Below are 18233 nucleotides of genomic sequence, written 5' to 3'. Positions count from 1 at the left end.
TGACCACCAAAGCTTGTTCCAGTTAGAGTACGGCCCATTAATAGCTCCACTGCAGAAACATTCAATCCATTGTCACCAACGTTTACTCCAATGATAGTGCATACTCCCCAGCCTACTGTTACACTGTCCAGGGCTGCTCTCTGGAAGGTCAAACAAAAAAAGATTAGCTGAGTAGGTAGAAAAGTAGAGTATGAACTGCAATGTGAGTGTGTTCAATGCTTCAGGGAAAATTTACACAATTCTGCATTATGACCTTATGGTTATAATATAGATTGAGACTTGAGTCACTTATGTTCTGTTTCAGATAGCACATCCAATAAAATTTTGAACATCATCAAAAATGATATTTAAGTGTCTGGGTCCAGAGGGATTGGGTAGAGAGGGAGGTGGGAAGGGGAATCAGGATGGGGAATACATGTAAATTAAAAAAAAATAAAATGAATAATAAAAAAAATAATAAACTTATTTTGCTACAAATATAAAAAATGATATTTAAGTGGAACAAAACATATTTTACTCTGTTTAACACCACAGTTATGCTGAACCTATAGTGTATTTCATTGTATGTCAAGAAAAATACACATACATGAAGTTAAGGAAAGATGTATAGACGATATTGTAAACTTGAATCAACAAGTTTTTGACCATCTACAATGGAATATGCAAACACATATTTGCAATTCCAGAGGCTTAGGATGCAAATTAAGTCATGAAGAGAGAGTGAATAAGTAAATAGAAGCATATACTATGAACTTAATAGATCTCAATGTAGAGATAAATTAAAAGAAATGCTATTTAAAACAGAAGACAAAACAGTTAAACAGAAAATGACAGTGGCTGCTGCTTGTTAAACATTTCATCTACTTCCCTATAGTTTTTAGCTCTCCTGCAGTTATATAGAGTCACGTGACTAGCTCTGGGCTATAGGCCAGAGTGATGTGTGCCATTTCCCGGCCAAAATAGAAAAGCCAGTGGGCAACCTGCCAGCTATCCCTCTGCTTTAACAACCAAGAGAAACTCGTGTTGAGATTGTAAAGCCATAAATTAGAACTTCCTTCATTGCTAAGTCACCACATGGAAAACAGGGGCTCAGAGGATTTGCACTGATCTTTGCATAAGAGAAGAAAAAATACTATTATTTTAACCCACTGCAGGTTTGGAGTTAATATGAAATGCCAAGATTGAAAACATAAATAAGTTTAAGAAAAATATAAACTTGTGGATGGCCATTCCACATAGAAGCTGTGTGGTACAGTTGAACATTTTAAACTCTTTTGAGACTAACGTTGTAGAAGAAAAGCATAATTTACCCCATATCCTTTGCCATGCATGCTCAGTCACTTCAGTTATGTCCAACTCTCTGCGACCCCATGGACCATGGCCTACCAGGCTTCTCTGTCCATGGGATTCTCCAGGCAAGAATACTGGAGTGGGTTGCCATTTCCTCTCCAGTGATAAAGTATGAAGTGAAAGAAGTGAGTGAAGTGAAGTTGCTCAGTTGTGTCAGACTCTCTGCGACCCCATGGACTGTAGCCTACCAGGCTCCTCTGTCCGTGGGATTTTCCAGGTAAGAGTATTGGAGTGGGTTGCCATTTTCTTCTCCTTTACCGTAGTACGTGGTCAACTTGATTCTCACTTGTCGAGGTGACTTTACAAAAGTTCCAATAGAAATACTGTTTTCATCACTGATCACTATATGAAAGAAGCAGTCTGAAGTACAGTATATTCTCTCCCTCTTCTCTTGCTGTCTCTGTCTGTCTTACTAGGAAATGACTAGTGGAACTAGTCATGACTAGATGGAAAATGACTTAGAACTTTTAGAATGTGTTTTGAAAGCTTTATTTGAATCTGTTTATTTATAGTTTTGAAAATTTCTAACATTTCTAAATAGCAACTCTTTTACTTTTTACACTTCTTGTATGGCAGAAGCATTTTTGTTTAATGAATATTGTACAGAAGGACCCACAGAGAGAGGAAAACAACACTGGCACTGCTTGTTACCTTTAGGGAGCTACTTAGATTATTCCCATTTTGGGTTTGGCAATGCCATGTGGCTTAGGGATCTTAGTTTGCCGGCCAGGGATTGAGCCTGTGCCCTCTGCAGTGAAAGCGTAGAGTCTTAACCACTGGACCACCAAGGAACCCTCCTCTTTATTTTTAAATTTAATGTCTTTCCTGTTGCCCTTTTCTACATTTCTGAGCTTTTCTCCAAGCAGGGAATTGACCTCCATAAATATGACTTAGTTAAATAGGTATTATATACAAATACATGGTTTTATTTAGTAGCCTCTGATAACTTTTGATGAGAATTATTTTTAATTCTCAAAATCTTATAAAACTGTCTATTATTGTAAATTTCTAATTGTTTTGTTGGGTTTCTTAGGCTGCTTTAGAGCATTAGAAGTCTTCGGAGTCAAGTTCATACCCATTACCGGAATCTCTTCCACAACCTAGAAATTTAGCTTTCCTTTCCCTTGGTGTAAGGGTAGGCAGTTCATTTTTTGTGGTTAAATAAACCCATCTTTTTAAATTTGGATTCTCTAGTGTGATTCTGTTCCATAATTTAAAATGCATTTCTTGGTATAATAAATAAGATAATATTGGAACCTGAAAGATTTAAGATCAGTGGTTCTCAGCTTGAGAAACTTGTAAAAAATATTAGTACCTGGGTCCCCAGTGCATGAGAATATCCTAGGTATGGGTCTATTCATTGACACTGAAAAACAACTCCCCGGATACTTCTAAAGTATAACCGGTTTTGAGAATCTCTGTACTAGAAAAATAAGGTTAAATGGGCTGAATTTCAGTGTTTGTGAAGCATGTGAGCTGTGGGAAGTGGAGGAATGGATGTGGCACATTGCAGTCCTCAGGCTCCAAGGACAATTATAAAAGTAGGGCCTGAAGCATTGGATGTGGAGGAGCAGTGCAGGACAAGGAACCCTCCCTGCATGAATTGCAGTAATAGCTAGCATTTATTGAGTCCTTCCCAGGTGGTGCAGTGGTAAAGAATCCATCTGCCAATGCAGAAGACACGGGTTGGGAAGATCTCCTAGAAGAGGAGATGGCAACCCACTCCAGTGTCCTTGCCTAGGAATCCCGTGGACAGAGGAGCCTGGTGGGCTACAATCTGTGGGGTCACAAAGAGTCAGACAGAACTGAGCAACGAGCACATGCATGCATACGCTTATTACTGGCCAGATCCTCTCTTAAGCAGTTACGCTATTTGCAGTGAAACCATTCTGTGAGGAAAGGCCCAGGAAGGGCAGCCTATTGCTCTCAGCAGCTCTTCCCAGTTTCCATTCTCTCCTGGGGAAGACATGGCAGGTGAGAACTGAGGAGAGGAATCAGCAAAGCCTGCTCCTGGGAGACTGAAGTACAGAACTGCACTCTTTACAGCCTCCCTGTGCCCAGTAGTGTCTGCCTCTTTGCGATCCCTAGTATTCAGATGGTAAAGAATCCGCCTGCAGTGTGGAGACCCAGGTTCCATCCCTGGGTCGGGAAGATCCCCTGGAGAAGGAAATGGCAACCCACTCCAGTATCCTTGCCTAGGAAATCCCATGGACAGAGGCGCCTGGTGGGCTACAGTCCATGGGGTCACAAAGAGTCGGACACGACTGAGTGACTAGCATACATACACACTTTGCAGCCCTGTTGACTCTAGGCTAAGGCTACACACTCTGGAGGCTAACTAATCCCTTCATTGGCTATTGGCTCTTTATCCCATCTTTTGGAGCAGAACAGACAGGACTAGAGGTGTGGACCCTGCACTTAGAAGGGCCCTCCTTTCCTGTCCTCAGAGGAGAAGAAATCTGAATGAATCAAAATTGTAGTGTTTAGGAAAAATGGATTTAGATTTAATTTTGCAGCTTGTTGATTTTTTAATTGAAAATTTCACACATAATTTGGACCTAATTCTGCAGCCCATTTATTTAGATCTGATGGATACAACTGGCTTGTTTGCAGGGTGCTAACCTCTCCTGGCTGTACTTTTAATGTGAGAGTGGATATCTTTGGCTGTTAGGAGGGACACCAGTCACCCTCTCTATTCCCTCTTCTAGGACTGCCTTTTCTTTTTCCCTAGTTCTCATAGGCACAATTCTTTTATAAAGTTTTAATTTCTAAGTTTTCTGTTAATGTTTTTTGCTGAATTTCATGTGAAAGAATAAACAAATGTTAATAACACATTAATATTAAGTAGTAATTAGCAATATAACAAATAAAAATTAATTATGTTATATAACATATAATGGCATCTAATATATTAATAAGTATTGCTTATATAAACTTAACATATATATAAGTATTAATATTAGATATAAACATATTAATATATTTCAATGTTAATTATGTCAATAAGCAATGTTTATTATATCCTATTATAAAAAATACATACCATGATTTTAGCTCCTCCTACACACTCAAAGGCAAAATCCACACCTCCGTTGGTCATTTCAACGATGACCTCTTGAATGGGTTTGTCTAGGTCTTTAGGATTGAGACAGTCAGTGGCTCCAAGGGCTGTGGCCTTTGTAAACTTCTCACTATTGATGTCAATAACTATGATTCGGGAAGCTCCTGATGCTTTACAACCCATTACAGCAGAGAGACCGACACCTCCTAGGCCAAAGATGGCACAGGTGGAACCAGGTGTGACCTGCAGGCAAGAACACTATAAATTAACTTTTCAAGCAGCTGGTCCCATTTTTTGAAAAAGGGACAGAGTGAAGTGGGGACAGGAACAGAGATATAAAAGCCTGTCTGTTGTAAAGCTAAATGATACAGCTAAATGGGGGAAATTTGCCAATGTGAAAATGTATGAATCACTGGCTAAATTTGAAGAAACATTTGAAGGCTATTAGAATTAGAATTACCAGCTCATATTTCTACAAACCCAAGAAACAATCGTTCTCTTGTCTTCCTTTTCCCTTTAGTGTTACGAGAACAAAAACTAAAGCCCACACATTTTGAAGGGCTTATTGGTTTCTTTTTAAAATAGATCTTCCTGGTGGCTCAGACTGTAAAGTGTCTGCCTGCAATGTGGGAGACCTGGGTTCAATCCCTGGGTCAGGAAGATCTGGAGAAGGAAATGGCAACCCACTCCAGTATTCTTGCCTGGAAAATCCAATGGACAGAGGAGCCTGGAAGGCTACAGCCCATGGGATTGCAAAGAGTTGGATACAACTGAGCAACTTCACTTTAAATAGATCACAAGCCCCAGTGTTCATTGCAGCACTATTTACATATGGATATATGTATGAATCATTTCGCTATACACCTGAAATTAACACAACATTGTAAATCAACTATATTGCATTATAAAATAAAAGTTTAAATTTAAATAAGATATAGATCGAAAAAAGGTCACAAGTAATTTGACATCTGTATTTCTAATAGGTCTTTTTTGGTTTTTTGGTATTAATGTTGTGATTGGTTTTGAATGACCAATAATATGTCTCTAAATATGAATTAACTTGATCATCCCAAACCATCACTTCATTCAAATGGAACAAAGAAGGTGTGTCTTTGCATGGCATTGAAGGATTTTTATTATCTTGGTCTGATACCTTTCTACTTCTTCATCATAATAATCGCAGTACTACAACTACAGCCAAATGTTGCAGTTTTCTTTCCCCATGTCTTAGTTCATGCTGTTCCCTCAGCTTGATGTGCTTTTCACCTTATTTCCTTTAATTAAAATATAACCTGTATGTCTAGGCCTAACTTGAATCACACTCTACTCTTGAAATGTTTCTTGATTCTACAACTAGAAATTAGTACCCGCCTTTCTGCTTTTTCTATATCATATAATTTAAAATTAGTTTTGAATGATTTTGTGTGTGTGCATGTGGACTAAAATCTTTGAGGGCATATAATCTTTCATATTGCTATCAAGGAGTCTTCTGTATGTTTTAGCTTTAGTGAATGTTTGTTACATTAAATGCAACAGAAACATACTATGTGAGATGACAAGGAAATCTGCTGTAGCTGGAATATGTTATTTTGTAGAGTGGTATAGTGGGGAAAATACTATACAGAGATATATTCAATTAATATTTTCCAGTGGTGATAAGAAACTGTTAGAATTAAAAGCATAAACCCAAGAGAAAGAGAAAATGTGTCCAGGAAAAGTCCTTGATATATTCTAATTTGAAAACAAAACCATTAAGGAAAGAGAGACTATTTTACTTTAGTTTATGTGTCATACTAGACATGCATATACTGGCTTTTGCCACTCAGGGAAAAAGAATATATATATTTTGCAAATATTCAGAATACTGTTCTATATATACTATGTAATCTTTACTGTGATACTGTGGCATGAGTTTAGTATATTTCCAAATATATTTCTCCAGAGACTGTTATAAAGCTCGCCAGTAAGTCTAATTGGAAGTAGACGTGCATTTTTCTCACTGAAGCAGTGTTGTACACAGTTGTGTATAGCTCACAACAGTGTATAAGCTGAATACACTGTACCAATTGTGTTATACAACTGGACACCTGTGTGTAAAAGTGTCTTTAATTGTAGTTCAGGGTTGGGGGGGGTGGTCATTATAAAGTATTGTTTGTTTTTTTGTTTGTGTTAGTTGCTTAGTCATGTCTGACTCTATGCAACCCCATCGACTGTAGCCCACCAGGCTTCTATATCCATGGGATTCTCCAGGCAAGAATACTGGAGTGGATTGCCATGCCTTCCTCCCAGGGATCTTCCCGACCCAGGGGTTGAAGCCCAGTCTCCTGCATTGCAGGTGGACTCTTTACCATCTGAACCAAAAGGGAAGGTTATAAGGTATAACCCCATTTAAAAATAGAGCTTTAAATGGTCTATGGTTATCTATATACAGACAAAATTCTTAGGACATTTTTATGCTTTCAAAGATCTCTATGAAATGTAATTAATTTGGCAATAAAGGATACAAACAGATTAAAAAGAACAAGGAGTTCTGGTGATGGTGGGGGAATGGTCCTTAATAATTAATCAGAGTTATTGCATCATTTTTCTTCTCAGAGGTAAATTAAAAATTATTAAAGCTCTTGCCTTTTGTCTAGATTACTGACAATTCACTTCTTTTTACTTGTTCCTATCAAATTTATTTCTCTTTCTTGAACATCTCATGAAGTGGATTAGCTGTTCTTCAACAGCAGGGAGTAGAGATTCTGGGAATTTAGGTAAGCTTTGACTAGATGATAGTGAAAGAGGAGAGTGAAAAAGTTGGCTTAAAGCTCAACATTCAGGAAACTAAGATCATGGCATCTGGTCCTATCACTTCATAGCAAACAGATGGGGAAACAGTGGAAGCAGTGGCTGACTTTATTTTTCTGGGCTCCAAAAATCACTGCAGATGGTGATTGCAGCCATGAAATTAAAAGACACTTACTCCTTGGAAGGAAAGATATAACCAACCTAGACAGCATATTAGAAAGCAGAGGCATTACTTTGTCAATAAAGGTCCATCTAGTCAAGGAAAAACCACTGGTTTTTCCAGTGGTCATGTATGGATGTGAGAGTTGGACTATAAAGAAAGCTGAGTGCCAAAGAACTGATGCTTTTGAACTGTGGTGTTGGAGAAGACTCTTGAGAGTCCCTTGGACTGCAAGGAGATCCAACCAGTCCATCCTAAAGGAGATCAGTCCTGGGTGTTGATTGGAACGACTGATGCTGAAGCTGAAACTCCAATACTTTGGCCACCTGATGTGAAGAGCTGGCTCATTTTAAAAGACCCTGATGCTGGGAGGGATTGGGGGCAGGAGGAGAAGGGGACGACAGAGGATGTGATGGTTGGATGGCATCACCGACTCAATGCACATGGGTTTGGGTGGACTCTGGGAGTTGGTGATGGACAGGGAGGCCTGGTTCATGGAGTTGCAAAGAGTCGGACATGACTGAGCGACTGAACTGAACTGAACTGACTAGATTTAAAAGAAAATTATTGCTGAATCTCAAGTGTTAATATCCCTGAAGAAAGACTACAGTGGTAGAAGGTGATAGTCAATTTGGAGTCCAGAAATTGGCCGGGTGAAAAGGTAGCTGTGGTGGTGGTGCTGGTGACTGTAGCAAAGAGCTGTAATTCTTTCCTGTGTCTCCAGTGTTATCTAGAGGAAAATATGCCTTGACTGCTAGGGTCACATCAGCTCTTAACTCCACCCAACTAACAATACCCTTCCTGTAGGAGCCTTCAGATTATAGTTTGACTTCCCATATAGTCTTAACTTTTTGCTAATGAATAAATGAATGAATGAATTTTTGGAAGGAGATAATATACTGAGAGCCAAGAGTAGCATCCCTATCTGCTTGACTGATATAATTCTCAGTCGTATCTTTTTATTTTGGCTACTAGATCAGCCTTTTATTTTGGTTAGGCTGACTTCATTTTCTTGACACTGAACAACTCTATGTAATCTTATGAAAAACAATAGTTGGATTGCAAAGCTGAGGACCAATCCTCACCAAGATGTTTTAGGGGTTACATATGAACCTGGCTTTATTCTTTCACTTGCTGAAAACTTTCCAAGCTCATACTATGTGCCAGGCACAAGGCTAGGCTCCAGAGCCATCACAACTTGTCCTTATGGAGCAAATCATCTAATAGGAAGGAGAAATAAGTGGGAAACTTCTCCATAGTGTGATAAGAAGGAAGAAAGGGTTAAATACAGATACTTTAGGGAAAACTGTGAGGCATGCCCAGTGCATGCCTGGGAGGATGGAGTAGGCTTCCAACAGGAAGTGACAAATAAATGGAGTCAGACAGAAGAAGTGGCGGAGCTTTCCAGGCAGTGTTGGTGGGAGCCAGGTGTGAAAAGTCTAGAGGCCACATTTAGAACCTAGAGACTGGGAGTCAGGCCCAGGGGAACAGTGAGCCATGAAAGGAAATGGAAAGAATGACTAGCATATTGAAGGAAAAGGGGAATGAAATCTCCAGATTTTGTTGTTTAGGAAGATCACTCTGGTTGCATTTTGCAGTTTAGAGATAAAGGATAAAGATTGATGTCAAGGACGTTCAAATAAGGTCACCAGTATTCTTGCCTGGGAAATCAAATGGACAGAGGAGCCTTGTGGGCTACAATCCATGGGGTTGCAAAGAGTTGGATACAACTTAGCAACTGAACACACACAAAATCCCACAGAAGTGGTAGAGTGGGGTTTGAACCTACATGTGCCTGACTCTGGCAGCTCTGTGCTTTCTCTCAGCCTCCCAAAGCTCAGAATGAGGCCTTTGAAATAGGCTAAAAGTGAGTGCTAGTGGACGGATGGAGAGAGGGTAACTAAGGACAGGAAGACAAGAAAGATGGATAGTGTGCTGGGATCTGCCCATGGGGGTGCACTTGGAGGTGAGGGGGTGGGTTCACTGATGCGGGGTGCTGCATGGGGACAGCGAGGGCGGCCTGGAGACCAGCTTCTCAGGTGGCACCAGAGGGAGGAGGAAGTGGGAATGGATGGAAGGGGAGCCTTTGCTTGCAGGCAGGCAGTACAAATTTTAAAAAAAGGAAAAAAAGGAGATTGTTTGAAGCATCCAAGTGATAGTGACATCTCTCTAGTCTTTTAGTTGAAGAGCTTTGTAAAAGCTTCTAAATTCTAACATGGAATTTCAGGGACACATCTTGCCACCATCAGGGCTGCCATCTGAGACCCTCCCTTGAAGCCACAAAGGGGCAAAGTGAGATGTAGAGATGAATTACTACATTTGAGAGAGAGGAATCTGCTGCATCAGGGAGAAACTAAGTGGCTATATGGGTGTATTTTCTGTTGTCTCTTGACCGGGTCTGCTGTCTCAGGACAAGGGACAGATTTAGGGGACATGTTTAAGCAGATTGTACTTAAATCAGGGATAGTCAACAATCTAACATACTAGTAAAGGAAAGGAAATGAACATGAACTGGGTGCCAACTATATACTAGCCTCTGGACCAGATGTCTTACATATGTAATATGATTTAATTATCCCCACAACTATTTGTAGTAGATATTACAGTAGAGTGAGAGGAGTGGAGAGGTTAAATATCTTGCCTAGAATCACAAAGGTAATAAATGACAGAGCCAATTTTTGAAGATAAATCTGACTGCTTTATCATGCTGCCTCCCAGTAACATCTATTTTACACAGCCTGGTGATTAACCATTTTACCTTGGCATTGTTGATGACAGCTCCATAGCCAGTTGAAAATGCACATCCAAGCAGACAAACTCTCTCTAAATTGGCATCGTCATCTAGTTTGGCAAGGTTGACATCTGAGACCACAGTGTATTGACTGAAGGTACTGGTCCCCATGAAATGGTAAATTGGTCTTCCTTTGCAGGTAAACCTGCTAGTTCCATCTTCCATTAATTTTTGATCACCCAAAGGATTTTTAAAATGCCTAGGGAAAAAAAAGATACAAAAAAGGTAAAGTTGATGGACAATTGATTACTTTTCTGAAAAAAGTACCTACCTGCTCCCTGACACAAGCACCTACCCTCCCCACTTTGGACTATTTTCAAGTAAATCTCAGACATCACTGTTTCATCTGTAAATATTTCAGTATATGTCTCTAAAAGATTCTTTTAATTCTACAGATTTCATTTGGTTGGTATGTCTCTTAATTTTCTTGATTTATAGGTTCTCACCCTACCCCTTGTTTGTTCCCCTACAGTTTTTTTTGTTGAATAAGTAGTTATTTGTCCTACAGAATTTTCTTCACTCTAGATTTTTCTGATAATGTTCCTGTAATCTGGTTTAACATATTTCTCCATCACTATATTTCCCCTAAACTAGTATTTTTGATCTAAATGCTTGATCTGATTCAAATTTTATGTTTTTGTAGGACTGTTGCTAAAATAGTGTTGTGTATATTCACCTGGAGGCATGTAATAGCTTATCTCTGTGATGCTGGAAAGAACTGATGGTCATTGTCAAAATCTATTATTTTATTAGAGGTTTGCAAAAGGGTCTCTTCATTTTTTGAATATCTACAACAACCCTGTGAAGTAGGTTTTATTATTGTCTCCTTTTTATAGATGAGTAAATTGAGGCACAGTATTGGCAGAAGAGCCTGGAGGGCTATGGTCTATTGAGTTGCAAAGAGTTCAACACGGCAGTAGCGACTGAGCACGCATGCACGCATAAATATGAGTAGTAAAATTTTTGCTTCTGAAATAACTAGTTTCAATTAGCATTAAAGATAAATATATCATTTCTATAGTCTAAGTAAAAAATAAGGCAGTTAAGATTTTTGACTCCGGACCCAGACTGTCTAGGTTCAAAATCTAGCTCCAATCCGTGTGGCCTTGGAATAAATTACTATGACGCATTGCATTTCTCTCTCATCCTCTGTAGAAGTGAGAGGGTAACAGGCAGGTAAGGAACTAAAAAATCAATCTGGGATGCCATAGGTCTACCCCCAGTACATCTACACCCCGTCTCTGGTAGAACTGGGAGGAACAAATATGGTGCCTGTGTCAGTAAGGGACATTCTAAGTCGAACCAGGGAAGGAAAGCTTCAGTGGAAAGTTGGTCTACACCCCCATCTAGAGCAGGGAGGGATGCCTCCAGTAGAAAGATAGCGCTGGTTGCTTTTTTTCTCTCTTACAGATGGGAGCTAACAATTCCATCCTCACTCCTTTGAACTTTATCCTGAAAAACTGGGATAGATTTGATCCTTAGAGCTTAAAGACGATATGCCTTATCTTCCTATGTAATACTGCATGGCCACGGTATCCACTGGGGGAAGCTGAACCGTGGCCGGTTGGAGGGTCTCTTAATTATAATACTGTTTTACAACTAGACCGGTTCTGTAGAAAACAAGGGAAATGGGTAGAAGTAGCATACCAACAGACTGGTTCCAAATAGGAAAAGGAGTATGTCAAGGCTGTATATCGTCACCCTGCTTATTTAACTTACATGCAGAGTACATCATGAGAAACACTGGGCTGGAAGAAGCACAAGCTGGAATCAAGTTTGCCGGAAAAAATATCAATAACCTCAGATATGCAGATGACACCACCCTTATGGCAGAAAGTGAAGAGGAACTAAAAAGCCTCTTGATGAAAGTGAAAGAGGAGCGTGAAAAAGTTGGCTTAAAGCTAAACATTCAGAAAACTAAGATCATGGCATCTGGTCCCATCACTTCATGGCAAACAGATGGGGAAACAGTGGAAGCAGTGGCTGACTTTATTTTTTGGGGCTCCAAAATCACTGCAGATGGTGATTGCAGCAATGAAATTAAAAGACACTTACTCCTTGGAAGGAAAGTTATGACCAACCTAGATAGCATATTAAAAAGCAGAGACATTACTTTGCCAACAAAGGTCTGTCTAGTCAAAGCTATGGTTTTTCCAGTGGTCATGTATGGATGTGAGAGTTGGACTATAAAGAAAGCTGAGCACCGAAAAATTGATGCTTTTGAACTGTGGTGTTGGAGAAGACTCTTGAGAGTCCCTTGGACTGCAAGGAGATCCAACCAGTCCATCCTAAAGGAGAGCAGTCCTGGGTGTTCATTGGAAGGACTGATGCTGAAGCTGAAACTCCAATACTTTGGCCATCTGATGTGAAGAGTTGACTCATTGGAAAAGACCCTGATGCTGGGAGGGATTGGGAGCAGGAGGAGAAGGGTACGACAGAGGATGAGATGGCTGGATGGCATCACCAACTCGATGGACATGAGTTTGAGTAAACTCCAGGAGTTGGTGATGGACAGGGAGGCCTGGTGTGCTGCAATTCATGGGTTCGCAGAGTTGCACATAACTCTGAGCGACTCAACTGAACTGAACTGAACTGAGCATATGTGTTGACCTTTTTCTCTCTGCAAGACATGCCAGACTTATGTCCTAAGGGTGTAGATTGGGTTATGAAACCTTCAGCTCCCTCCTATCCTCCTACTTTGCCCCATACCCGGGGCTCCAAACTGAAAGTCAGGGACACATCCCCACCCCCGCCCTGCCCCAGAAAGGTTGCCTCAGTCTCTGTAAAAACCCAAACTGAGATTCAAACTTCCCAAATAAAGGTCCAAATAACCCCTGTCTCATGATGACCTCAGACTACGCTGGTTTCAAAGAAACTCAGACAGTTGAAGTAAGAGAAGCTCAGACAGCTGTAAGGCGAGTGTAGAGAAAAAGAGAGTGAGCTGGGCAGTCAGGAAAGCAAAAGGAAATATATTAGAGGGAAAAGAGAGGGTGACTGGCTCTTAAGGAGAACCAGTGTCCTCCCTTTCTGACGGAGTCCTTCTTATACCCCGCCAATGAAAAATTCTCTGAAGAGATGGTCACATAGCCAGAGACCTGGAATCTGGTGGTCTTGCAGCTTTGAGAAGATAAGTGCCAGTGAGATAACAGCATGCCATTTGGGCAGTTTGGAAGGTCTCACAGATTACTGTGATTTTATTCGCCATTTGCAAGGTCGACATAATGAGCCGTCTTATCAATTAGACCCCATGTGGGCCCTATCATTCCAGCCGTTTTGATTTAGGATAAGGGCCGAAGGTCAATCTTCTGTAACTTCTTCCTGAAGGACAGAGGTGTCCTGGGCGTAAGATAAGACATCGTGGGGGTAAGATAAGAAAAGGCTGGAATGCAGGTCAAGGGGATTTGTATGGGGTCGAAGTTTTTGATAATCTGAATGAGTTAGAAGCAGCTCGTGGATAGTTCAGTTGGTGAAGGCTTGTAAGCTGTCCCGCCGCTCTAAGAGTTACCCTGGGCTCCGTAGAAGTAATGGAAGTCAGGGCCTGGGGCCCTGGGCACCTTCAGTCTAAGGTGGCAAGTCTGAGGAGACTGGGCAGAGGTGGGTTGGAGGACTCCTGCTCGGAACCAGGAGGGGAATGTCCAGATCCCTGGAGCGGGATTTGGGCAGTCAACCTTCCAATGTTATGCCACAGCTGGGACATGGACCTGGAGGGGGCCTTGGCTTTAGGCATGAGGGGGCCCAGCGACCTTCTTTGCAGCATTTGAAGCAGGGCACAGGTGGCTTCCTTTCTCTGTTGGTTGATGGAGGCTTGGCGCCATGTAGGGCATGGGCTAAAAGGTGGCATTTGGCCTGATCTCGTTGGGCCTTCTCTAGCTTTGCCTATTCTTCCCGGTTATTGAAAATCTTAAAGGCTAAATTTAAAAGGTCTCATTGAGGGGTTTGAGGGCCTTCTGCCTTTTTTCATTTCTTTCGGATATCTGGGGATGACTGGGAGATAAAATGGGTATTAAGGACAACGGTGCCCTCTGCTGAAGTGGGGTCTAATTTTGTATATTATTGTAACAGTTCTGTTAACCTGGCTAGAAATTGTGCTGGGTTTTCATCTAGCCTTTGAGTTAATTCCTGGAGCTTATCAAAGTTGACAGTTTTATGCCCTGCCTTTTGAAGGCCCACAATGAGGCAAGCAACCATGTGATTACAGGCTGCTCACCCAGGTCTCCCTGCCAGATAATCCCAGTTGGGATATTCTCTGGGGACGGCCGTGGCCCCCACGGGCTGGGTGTCGTCTGTCCTGTGTCTCATCAGCATGCACCTGAGAGGCTTGCCATATTGTTCCTTCTCTTCTGGGAGAAGAGTGGAGGAAAGGATGATGTAAATATCGTGCCAGGCTAAGTCATAAGATTGGATAAGATACTCGAATTCTTTTAGATAATTATCTGGGTATGAAGAGAAGGAGCCAAGATGCTTTTCAATCTGAGACAGATTGTTGAGGGAGAATGGGACATGAACTGGAACAATGCCTTCTGCTCCAGCTACTTCCCCCTAAAGGGAGGCGTGGGGCAGGGGAAGGAGCAGGGTCCTGCAGTGTTAAAGTTGTTTAGGACTGGCTATGGGAGGGGATCTAGGGAGGTCTGGGTAAAGCTTTGGGACCCTCAGGGTAGAGGGTGGGGCTGAGATCTCCGAGCTTATTTCAGGCACAGGCTGGGGATGGGGGTTGGGAGCTGCCTTGAGAGGGAGGGAGAGAGGAGGGGGTGTAAGGTGGAGGCTGTGGAACTGGATCTGGAGCGGCTGCAAGGGGACTGTGAGCGATAGAGGGTGGGTTGTGGTCGGACGGGTCGAAGGAAGAAGAAGAAAAGTCTGAACAGGAATTGGGAGACATTGTATTAGGAGGATGTGGCCCAGAGTAGGCTAAGAGCATTTGAGAAGTAGAACAGGATTCACAGAGAGAGGGTCGAGAGTGGAGAGTGAAGAAAGCCTGAACATAACGGATTTCTAACCACTTGCCGTTGTGGCAGCAGATGTTATCAAGGTTCCATAGAGTATTATAATTGAGAGTTTTGTTTTCTGGCCATTGGGGCCTGTTATCAAGTCTGTATTGTGCCAGCCAGTGTTAGAATAGTAAATAAGCCTTTTTGGTCTTATCTCGCCTTGGAAGCCCAAGGCTTTTAGGTTTTGGAGAAGGCATCTTAGAGGAGTAGATTTTGAGGGCTGGGATTGCGAATTCCCCATTGTGCCTGAATAGGGAGGTTAGACAAGGGCAAGAGAAAGTGAGGAGAAAGGTCCAAGAGAAAAGGCCATTCTCAGTCCATTCTCAGGACTTTCTCAGAGAGTAATAATAGTCTGCTTTGAAATGGGCATCCCCTATTTCAAAGTCAGATGGGGCGCAAGGCCGAGGGCCGTGGGGATCCTCCTGCCTAGTGCTAGGACTTGGAAAAGAGGCGAGAGAGAGAGAGGATCGGAGGGAATGGGATTTCACTCACCCTTGTAACTGATGGATGAAATGTGGGCTGGTGTGTGGATGTCAGTCCAGCAAGTTAAGTGGAGAGTCCCATCCTGGAGCTCATCTCAGTTTCTTGGCAAGGTCCAAGGCGGGGGACCACCAGAGGTGGGCTTGTGAGAGGAGCCCACCCAGTTGTGGTGGATCTTCCCTCCCAGGTTTTCTGACAATGAGACCCCATGTGTGATAGGGCCCACGTGGGCTCTCATTGATAAGATGATTTGTTATGTCGACCTCGCAAACAAAGAATAAATCACAGTGATCTGTGAGACTGACCAAATTGCCCAAATAGCACCCTGTTATCTCACTGGCGCCTAACTTCTCAAAGCTGCGAGACCACCAGATTCCAGACCTCCGGCTATGTGACCATCTCTTCAGAGAATTTTTCATTGGTGGGGTATAAGAAGGACTCCGTCAGAAAGGGAGGACACTGGTTCTCCTTAAGAGCCAGTCACCCTCTCTTTTCCCTCTAATATATTTCCTTTTTCTTTCCTGACTGCCTGGCTCGCTCTCTTTTTCTCTGCACTCACCTTACAATGTGGGCCCTATCAACAGCAAAAACTAAGGGTGACATATAGGATGAGGTGGAAGACAGGAGATAAAGAAAAGCAATTTCTCCAATCTATCCCTGGGATCATATGTGCAGAGCAGTCAGAGGGGCTGAGGAACAGTCACACGAGCTGTTACCTCTTCATGAAGCACCCACTGGGAGAAATAATCAGTCTATGAGAGTTAATAAGCCCTTTTCTTATCAAGGAATACAAAGAATCAAGGAGGATTTAGGAGACTATTTAGAGCACCCAGAAAAATATATTAGAGCTTTTAAGGGTGTTACTCTGCTTTATGACCTTACTTGGAAGAATGTGATATATGTCTTGGGACAAACACTAACTCCCGCCTCAAAAACTCGAGTTTTGGGGAAAGCGGTTGCTTATGGAGATGAATGGCTTGGTAACGAATCAGTAGGGAAGATGGAGGACAAGATAGCCGCCCTCCCCACTGAGAATCAGGCATTCCCAACTATAGAATGAGATTGGGACTGCAACATAGCTAAAGGAAGATGGGATTGGAGTCATTTTGTCAGATGTGTTTTTGAAGGACTCAGGCAAACACGTGATAAGACTTTAAACTATGCCAAATTGGCAAACAGAAAACAGAACAGGAAGAGAAGGAAGCTCCTGGTAAATTCCTAGATAGACTGAAGGAAGCCCTTTGCAGATTCACTGAGTTTGATCCCAAAAATGAAGAGGGAAGAGTGATCTTAAAAGATAGATTTCTCACTCAATCGGCTCCAGATATCTGCTACAAGCTATTAAAACAGTCATATGAACCAAATCAGTCTTTAGATAATCTGTTACAACAGGCTCAGTCTATTATGGCAGGGAATAAGAGGAAAAGAAAGGCAGAGAATGACAAAAGAGCAGGTGGAAGTCCATGTAATGGCTGTCAGAACCAGTCTTAAACAGCCTGAGAAAAATTCCCAGAGGGACCCAGGTGAAAAGAGACTGGCTTGCTATTACTGTGGAAAGGAGGGGCACCTCAAACAGGATTGCCCTCAGGCATCTAAGCCACCCCTGGCTCCATGTCTGGTCTGCTAAGGACCACACTGGAGGAAAGACTGCCCCCAGAGGTGTAGGTTTCAGGGGTTAGACTCTAAAGACAATCAGGACTGAAGGTGCCTGGGAGTCCCCACACTAGCTCCCATCCTAATTACATCTGAGGAATCCCGAGTATTGATAACTTGGGGTAGGGGAGCAATCCGTCGATTTCATTTTGGACACTGGGGCAACTTACTCTGTGCTTACTGAAGCCCCTGGCCTACTTTCTCCCAGTTCTGCTTCCATAATGGGACTGTCTGGATGAGCCAAATGTTATTATTTCAGTCTGCAACTGGAACTCTGTGGTATTTTCTGACTATGCCAGAGTCTCCCTCACTCCTTTTGGGGAGGGATATACTGAGTAAGGTCCATGCCTCTGTTTTCATGAATATGGAGCCCTCCCTTTCTCTCCCTTTAATTGAACAAAATGTAAATCCTAGAGTGTTGGCTGATGGAAAATCTGTGGGTTGAGCACAAAACGCTATTCCTGTAGTTGTCAAGCTCAAAGACCCCCACTTACTTTCACATAAAAAGCAGTATCCACTGAAACCCGAGGTTAAGGAAGGGTTAAGACCCATCATTGAGAATTTAAAGGAGCTGGGGCTGTTAAATCCCCGTAACAATCTGTGCAACACTCCTATTTTGGGTATAAAGAAGTCAAATGATAAATGGAGGCTAGTTCAAGAGTTACAAACAATAAATGAGGCTGCAGTTCCTTTACACCCTGTGGTGCCTAATCCTTATAGTCTATTATCTGAAATTCCTGAACAGCCAAATATTTTTTAGTCATTGATTTGAAGTTTGCTTTCTGAGTTAAACCTAAATTAAATCATCCTTTACCTATGACTTTAAGACAATTGAGAGTATTTTTTGGAATCATAGGGTACTGCTGCATTTGGATTCTTGGTTATGGGGAACTTGCCCAGCCTTTGTATAAACTTATAACTGAAACTCAACAGGCCCAAAATGACAAACTGGTTTGGTCTCCA

General features: G+C 42.0%; 2 protein-coding genes across 3 annotated transcripts in view; one reads left to right on the top strand and one right to left on the bottom strand.

Annotated features, from left to right (window-relative positions):
* LOC136147908 (alcohol dehydrogenase 1-like) overlaps positions 1-18233 on the top strand; it is a 195885-nt gene that overhangs the window by 34483 nt on the left and 143169 nt on the right. Inside the window, exon 3 of one of the 2 annotated variants that reach the window (XR_010659409.1) lies at positions 11563-11866. The exons of the other annotated variant lie outside the window; for it this stretch is intronic. The gene's annotated coding sequence lies outside the window, so the exon portion shown is untranslated. Of the gene's footprint in view, positions 1-11562; positions 11867-18233 lie in introns of those variants that run through there. 2 annotated transcript variants of the gene reach the window in all.
* The window catches only part of LOC136147907 (all-trans-retinol dehydrogenase [NAD(+)] ADH4-like), a 33197-nt gene that overhangs the window by 5642 nt on the left and 9322 nt on the right, over positions 1-18233 (bottom strand). Inside the window, exons 5-7 of the mRNA XM_065907250.1 lie at positions 10120-10351; positions 4394-4654; positions 5-140 (exon numbers count right to left, since the gene is read on the bottom strand). Of these exons, the coding sequence (XP_065763322.1) occupies positions 5-140; positions 4394-4654; positions 10120-10351 (629 nt within the window). The remainder of the gene's footprint in view (positions 1-4; positions 141-4393; positions 4655-10119; positions 10352-18233) is intronic.

Source organism: Muntiacus reevesi, chromosome 16, assembly GCF_963930625.1.
Source record: "Muntiacus reevesi chromosome 16, mMunRee1.1, whole genome shotgun sequence".
Classification (NCBI taxonomy): Eukaryota; Metazoa; Chordata; class Mammalia; order Artiodactyla; family Cervidae; genus Muntiacus; species Muntiacus reevesi.
Note: the sequence above shows the minus strand (reverse complement) of the source record. Positions and strands in the feature narration are given on the sequence as shown.